The sequence below is a fragment of the Astyanax mexicanus genome, chromosome 1 (assembly GCF_023375975.1).
Source record: "Astyanax mexicanus isolate ESR-SI-001 chromosome 1, AstMex3_surface, whole genome shotgun sequence".
Taxonomy (NCBI): Eukaryota; Metazoa; Chordata; class Actinopteri; order Characiformes; family Acestrorhamphidae; genus Astyanax; species Astyanax mexicanus.
Window position 1 is genome coordinate 116,374,505 of NC_064408.1, and position 7,629 is coordinate 116,382,133.

At 36.3% G+C, this 7,629-nt stretch overlaps 1 protein-coding gene across 1 annotated transcript; it reads left to right on the plus strand.

The window, feature by feature from the left end:
• Positions 1–3,379: 3,379 nt before the first annotated feature.
• Positions 3,380–6,684, plus strand: LOC103027073 (neurexophilin-1). The gene is made up of 2 exons (XM_049476813.1): positions 3,380–3,385; positions 4,233–6,684. Exons 1-2 carry the CDS (start codon positions 3,380–3,382, stop codon positions 4,911–4,913), a joined length of 687 nt encoding a protein of 228 aa, XP_049332770.1. The 3' UTR covers positions 4,914–6,684.
• Positions 6,685–7,629: the final 945 nt, after the last annotated feature.

Below are 7,629 nucleotides of genomic sequence, written 5' to 3' on the forward strand. Positions count from 1 at the left end.
TTTAAAATACATTTTATTATTATGCATAGTGTCTTGTACATTGACCAAATTGCAAAAGTTAGATATGTAATTAAAAATAAATAATAAAAACTACTTAAAACACTAAAAAAATAGCATTTATTACCTGTCCTCACTCTCTAACTAAAAAACTTTACCATGAAATCATTAAAAATTTATTAAAAATGCATTGTTGTGAGACTCCAAATCCCATCTATGCATTAAATATATATTTTTTCATAATAAATACATAATATTTAAATTTAAAAAATAAACAGTGTCCCTGGCTTTCACTCAGTCCTGTTACCGTAACACATCACCCCATCTGAAACATCTGGAACATTCTACATTTAGTCACAACAGGAAGTGACATCAGCTGGTTCTTCTGAAGAGCATGGGAAGACCAAAAAGTTCTCTTATTTTTTTTTCTATATTTGATCTTATTGTAACTCTGACTAAGGAGCTCAACCTCAACACTCATTTCTGTTATCTAAATTAATGTGCTCAGTGTTCTCGTGCTATTAGCATAGCCGCCATTTAGCTATTTTACTTGTTTTTGCTAATTCTATGCTAATAACTCATTACTGTTACTTTAATTTCTGTTACTTAAAACATAAAAAGCAACAGGAATGAGTTCCGGTAACAGGAGTGAGTGCCAGTAACAGGAGTGAGTGCCAGTAACAGGAGTGAGTGCCAGTAACAGGAGTGAGTGCCAGTAACAGGAGTGAGTGTCAGTAACAGGAATGAGTGTCAGAAACAGGAGTGAGTGTCAGAAACAGGAGTGAGTGCCAGTAACAGGAGTGAGTGCCAGTAACAGGAGTGAGTGTCAGTAACAGGAGTGAGTGTCAGTAACAGGAGTGAGTGCCAGTAACAGGAGTGAGTGCCAGTAACAGGAGTGAGTGTCAGAAACAGGAGTGAGTGTCAGTAACAGGAGTGAGTGTCAGAAACAGGAGTGAGTGCCAGTAACATGAGTGTGTGCCAGTAACAGGAGTGAGTGTCAGTAACAGGAGTGAGTGCCAGTAACAGGAGTGAGTGCCAGTAACAGGAGTGAGTGCCAGTAACAGGAGTGAGTGTCAGTAACAGGAGTGAGTGCCAGTAACAGGAGTGAGTGCCAGTAACAGGAGTGAGTGCCAGTAACAGGAGTGAGTTCCAGTAACAGGAGTGAGTGCCAGTAACAGGAGTGAGTGCCAGTAACAGGAGTGAGTGCCAGTAACAGGAGTGAGTGCCAGTAACAGGAGGGGTTATTGTCATAAATATCAATTATTTGAACATGCAGTCAAACATTTTTTAAAACAAAGACTTTCTTGACAGAAAATCAAAGGAATTAGTAGGACTTAATTGTACACTTAGTTGTACTAAACATATAGAGAAATGTCTAATTATGCTGTAAATATACTGTAAATATACAACAGATTTATGTATTACTTAATATTATGCCTTAATCAAATGTTTAAAAGTAAACTTTGATCATACTTAAAAAAACAGTATAGTGTATTTTAAATAAATAGACTATTATGAAGTACACTTTTATTTTAATGTAATTCAATACACTTCTAAAATGCTTTTATTTTAAATAAATAGACTACTCTCCAGTACACTTTAAGTTTAATGTAATTCAATACACTTCTTAAATACTTATTTCCAAATATACTTTTGTACATTTTTAACAAAGTGTGTTAAAAACAGCTGTTACAGTAGTTCATGTAGCAACTGTTTAGAAAGTGAAAATTGTAGTACAGTATAAAAATATATATATTTTTATTCTGAACAAAATATACTAGAAGTGTGCTACATATAAAAGCCAGGAACAAGAAGCATATTTGTGCTGTAATGTAATAGATCACATATATTTAACATCAATTCTTAGTTTCATCCTAATATAGTCGGTGTATAATAGTGATACAGTTGTAATAATTAAATTAAATATATTGTAATTTTACTGTAAACATATTTAAAATATGGGCTTATATAGATGAAGTAGTTTAAATGTTTAAATGTTACTTAAGTTTATTTAAAATAGTTCTATTTTAGTACAGTTAAGTTTACTTCTCACAATTTAAGTAAGACTTTTGTGCTATTTTTATACAAAAAAAAACAGTTTTATTTTAGCACTTTTTAAATCTACTGATTAATAATGTGGCTACAAGAACACTTTAGTGCACTAGAGCATAATAATGATTAGTATACTTGAATCTACCTTTTTTTTCACTAGGTTTGCTTTTAAAAAATGCTTTTTAAGTGTCACATGAGTTTTGTAACATCTTCAGATTAGAAACCTTGTAAAAAATGAAGTAAAGATGCCTGAGTTTGACGGTACATGCTTTAAATAGTTAATTGTATGTGTTATTAGATTCAGAGTTGAAAAAATAATTAAAAAAATACATTTGGAAGAGTTACTATATATATATATATTTATATATATATATATATATATATATATATATTTTTTTTTTTTTAATATATATATATATATATATATATATATATATATATATATATATACGCAGGACATGCTGCAGGGCTCTCTCTAATGCTGAAGCTCTATAATAATAATTGATGGTGTACATTAGTAGCTACATATGAGAGCTATCTCTGTCCGGTTTGTCCTCAGTCTGTTCAGAAGTGTCCTTCTACTGACTTTTCATGTCATTACTGAAGAGCTTTTCCAGCGAGTGACAAACTGTAATATTTGGAGTATTGATCTGCAGACTGACTTAGAAATCGCTTCACTCGCACAAGACAAATCTGCTGTCAGACGCGTCCCAGTCCCATTTAACCGCTCGGCTAGAGTCACCGCATAGATATCAGCTCACAGAGAGAGTGAGAACTCTTATTATACCTCTCTTCATCTAGTTTCTGTAATTTCTGTTTAAAGACCATCATTTAATTATTTAATGTAAAACAGTGCAAACTAACCTTTATCACAATTCATAAATAGATAAGTTAGATAAAGATGAGCAACACTGCTTATTGTTTGGGTTTTTTTATGTTCTGATTTATTTTTGCTTCTTAATACGTTTATTTTATGACACTTCTGTACTTGTTATTCAAAAGCAAATCTTTCATTATGATTTTATTATTTGAATCGGATGAGATGTTATTTCTAAAATACATTGCAGATCCTGCAGAAACTGAGTGTAATTGCAGTGCTGATTTATGGCGGGTTGCTATGGTGTTGCTAAGTGGTTGCTAGGTGGGTGGTTGCTAAGGTGCTAACTGCTAAGCAGTTGCTAAGGTGTTGCTTGGTGCTTGTCAAGGTGTTGCTATGGTGTCTGTGGTGGCTGCTATAGTGTTGCTAAGCGGTTGCTTAGGTATCTGTAGTGGTTGATATGGTGTTATTATATGGTTGCAAGGTGGTTACTATAGTGTTGCTATGGTATCCATGGTGGTATCTATGGTCTTGCTTAGTGGTTGCTAAGGCAATTGCTAGGTCATTGCTAAGGTGTTGCTAGGTTGTTGGCAAAGTGTTGCTATGGTATCTGTAGTGGTTTCTATGGTGTTGCTATTTGGTTGCTAGGTGGTTGCTAAGGTGTTGCTAGCTAATATATTTACAAAAAGGAAATTGAAATGTGTTTGCACGTTGCATAGCAAACACATAGCTCGGCTATGGACGCTTGTGGGTTGCTGTGGAGGTGTGGGGTGTCCAAACTTTTGACCAATATCTGCTTTATCTAATAGCTACTCTATGCACACACAGTACTCACACTAATTACAAAAAAATCAGCTCAAAATAGGCCTCTGTGTAATACCATATTTATACCCCAGGGAAACAGGAAGTGATGAATTACTAATTACAGATTATGCTTCTGCTTCTGCAATAAAAATAATATTTATTTTAAGGCTGCTTTTAACACATTTTAACCAGGGGTGTCAATAATTATGGAGGACGCTGTATACTTGTATTGTAATTGACACCACTAATATAAATATAATTTATATTATTTATAATATTATTTTACATTTCTTACGTTCATTCTTTTATTTATATTTAAATACCCACTTTAAAAAACTTCTAAAAAATGAACAAATGTGATTAATTGCAGTTAATCCCAGAATATTGTTGTGATTATTCTGATTAAATACTTTTAATCGATTGACTAATTCCACTAAATTTAATGAAAAAAAAAAAATGAAACATTTTTAGGTTCTATTAACAATTCTACTGCATGTTTAGGTAACAATAGCTAAAATGTGTGGCATAACTGAATTAAATTTGATTATTGTGTCTTTTACAGGCAGTGCATATTGGAGAATGTGTGCCGAAGACCCCCGAGCTTCAGAAAATAGAGGAACCTGAGTCCCCAGTGAAGGTACTTGGTGCTGATCCAGCTGGTTTAAAGGGTTTAAATGGTAAAACTGGTTTTGGAGAGCATCTCCCAGACAAGACTCTACACCCACGAGGCCAGCGGAGCAGGAGCCGTCCTCCTTTTAAAACCGGGAAACTAAGGAAGATGTTTGGCTGGGGCGACTTCCACTGCAACGTGAGAACGTCCTCCATGGACCTGCTGATCAGGGGGAAGATCGTGGATCACGGCAATGGAACCTTCAGCGTTAACTTCCTGTGCAACACCAGCGGACTGGGGAACGTTTCTGTGGAACTGGCCCCGCCCACTAAACTCGTAGAGTTCGGTTTGGCGCAGGAGGTCAGTGAGGAATCGGTAGAGTCCAAGCTGTTCAACTGCAGGATCGAGTCGGAGAAGGTGGAGCAAAGCAGTCGGGGGGCGTGGTGCAGGAACAACCCCTCCAAAAGCTGCGAGAGCCAGCAGACCCACAGCCACATCTCCTGGCTCTGTGCCAAACCATTTAAAGTCATCTGCGTCTACGTCTCTTTCCACAGCATGGACTACAAACTGCTGCAGAAAATCTGCCCGGACTACAACTATCACAGCGACGCTCCGTACTTTCCTTCCGGATGATTCCGCAGTCGTAGCACAGGTTTCCCTGAGGAACTTTTCAATGGAAGTTTTTGTAACTGGCCTTTTTTTCCTTTGCTATACTGAGATAATTTCAAGGTTCTACACCAATGACTCTTTCCTGGTATCATCAGAAAGCAGTGTGAACATCAGAGCCGAGAAGAATTTAGGAGCAATATACAGGGGTTGGACATTAAAACTGAAACAGCTGTCATTTTAGTGTGTTAGGTTTTTCATGGCTAAATTGGAGCAGATTAGTGCCCAATCTTCATTAATTGCACATTGCACCAGTAAGAGCAGAGTGTGAAGGTTCAATTCGGGTAAGAGCACAGATTTGATCAAAATATTGCAATGCACACAACATTATGGGTGACATACCAGAGTTCAAAAGAGGACAAATTGTTGGTGCACGTCTTGCTGGCGCATCTGTGACCAAGACAGCAAGTTATTGTGATGTGTCAAGAGCCACGGTATCCAGGGTAATGTCAGCATACCACCAAGAAGGACCAACCACATCCAACAGGACTAACTGTGGACGCTGTAAGAGGAAGCTGTCTGAAAGGGATGTTCGGGTGCTAACCCGGATTGTATCCAAAAAACATAAAACCACAGCTGATCAAATCACGCAGGATTCAATGTGCACCTCAACTCTCCTGTTTCCACCAGAACTATCCGTCAGGACAATAAATTATTATGCTCTAAATCCAGGTGTTTCAGTTTCATTGTCCAACCCCTGTATATTTTACTTTTTAGATTTGCAGAGACAAGATTGCAATTGTTAAGACAAGACTTGGACTTCCTGCAACAAAACTGAACCCATTTGGAACAAAACTGAGCAATGAGAGTTGTTGGAAAAGGATTTGCTGAAGAAACATTATAACTTGTTCAAATAAGATTGAAACTGGGTGATATAATATAGATTGAAAGCAGGAATAGGATTGAGACTTATTGAAACAAGACTTATCCTAAAACATTTTGGACAAAGATTAAGACTTGTTAAGACAATAACTTTTGAGAAAGGTTTGAGACAAGATTTGGAATGTTGGGACAGGGTTGAGAGTTGTTGGGACAAGACTTGGAATGGGACAACTCTGAAACCTTTTGAAAAACGATTGAGACTTGTTGGGTAAAGACTGACATTTGTTGGGATGGGATTGAGACTTTTTTGGGACAAGTCTTGGAATTCCAGGGGACAAGGGAAGACCTGGAATTCCTAGGACAACTCTAAACCTTTTGAAAAAAGACTGAGACTTGTTGGAACAAGATTGAGACTGGTTGGGAAAAACATTAAGACTTGTTGGGACAAGATGGGGCAAGACTCTGGGGATAACTCTGGAATCTTTTGGAATACAACTAAAACTTGTTGGGACATGATTGAGACTTGTTGGGACAAGACATAGAATTCCTGGGGAAACTCTAAAACATTTTGGAATAAAATTGAGACTTGTTTGAACAAGATTGAGACTGGGAAAAGACTTGGAATTCCTGGAATAAGACTTGGAATTCCTGGAACAAGACTTGGAATTCCTGGAACAAGACTTGGAATTCCTGGAACAAGACTTGGAATTCCTGGAACAAGACTTGGAATTCCTGAAACAATACTTGGAATTCCTGGAATAAGACTTGGAATTCCTGGAATAAGACTTGGAATTCCTGGAACAAGACTAAGAATTCCTGAAACAATACTTGGAATTCCTGGAATAAGACTTGGAATTCCTGGGACAACCCTGAAACATTTTGGAATACAACTGAAAGTTGTTGGGACATGATTGAGACTTGTAAAGTTAAAGTTAAAGACATAGAATTCCTGGGGGAACTCTGAAAGCTTTTGGAATAAGATGGAGACTTGGTTCAACAAGATTGAGACTGGGACTTGGAATTCCTGGAACATAACTTGGAATTCCTGGAACATAACTTGGAATTCCTGGGAGAACTCTGAAACCTTTTGGAATACAACTGAAACTTGTTGGGACAAGTTTGAGGTTTGCCGGGTAAAATTGGAAACTTGCTGGAAAAAGATTGACACTGGAAAAGACAATGTAGACTTGGAAAAATAGAGAAGACGGAAATTAAAAAAAATTATTGAGAGAAGATTGACACTTAATGAGAACAGAGACTTGGGACATGAGATATATTAAAATAACACTTTTTACAGAAAGAATCAGAATTTAGGGGACAGTATTTACACTTACTGAGAGAATACTGAGACTTGAAACATGATTGAAACTAGGTGAAGAGAAAACAACCCTTTGTGAGATTTGTTGAGAAAAAGGTATTAATTAATTAATATAAGTAATTATAATTGTTATAAGTAATTCATTGTTGTAGAATAATTGTAGATTATGTACAGAGAAAATAGACGTACAATTTAAAGTACTGCATATTATTAAATCATATAAAATAGCTTTTTTTTAAGAATGTGTGAAATTCAAACCACAGCTACCATCATAAGACTTCCTTTGATCTCCCTACAGTTCATCTAGATGTACAAACGTCCTTCAGACAGAGATAGCATCCAAAGCTTAGGATGAAACTGAGATAAGAACTAATTTATTTCTGTTTCTTCACATAAGACTCCTTCAGTGCTGGAGTTTTGCAACAGGATGCAACAGTAAGAAAACAGTAGGTTTGTAATGAAACTTCCTTTTTTTGTGGGATTCATGCTAAATTGTGGGATATGGAATTAGCTCATTGCTATTTTAATGTCGTATTGAGTCCT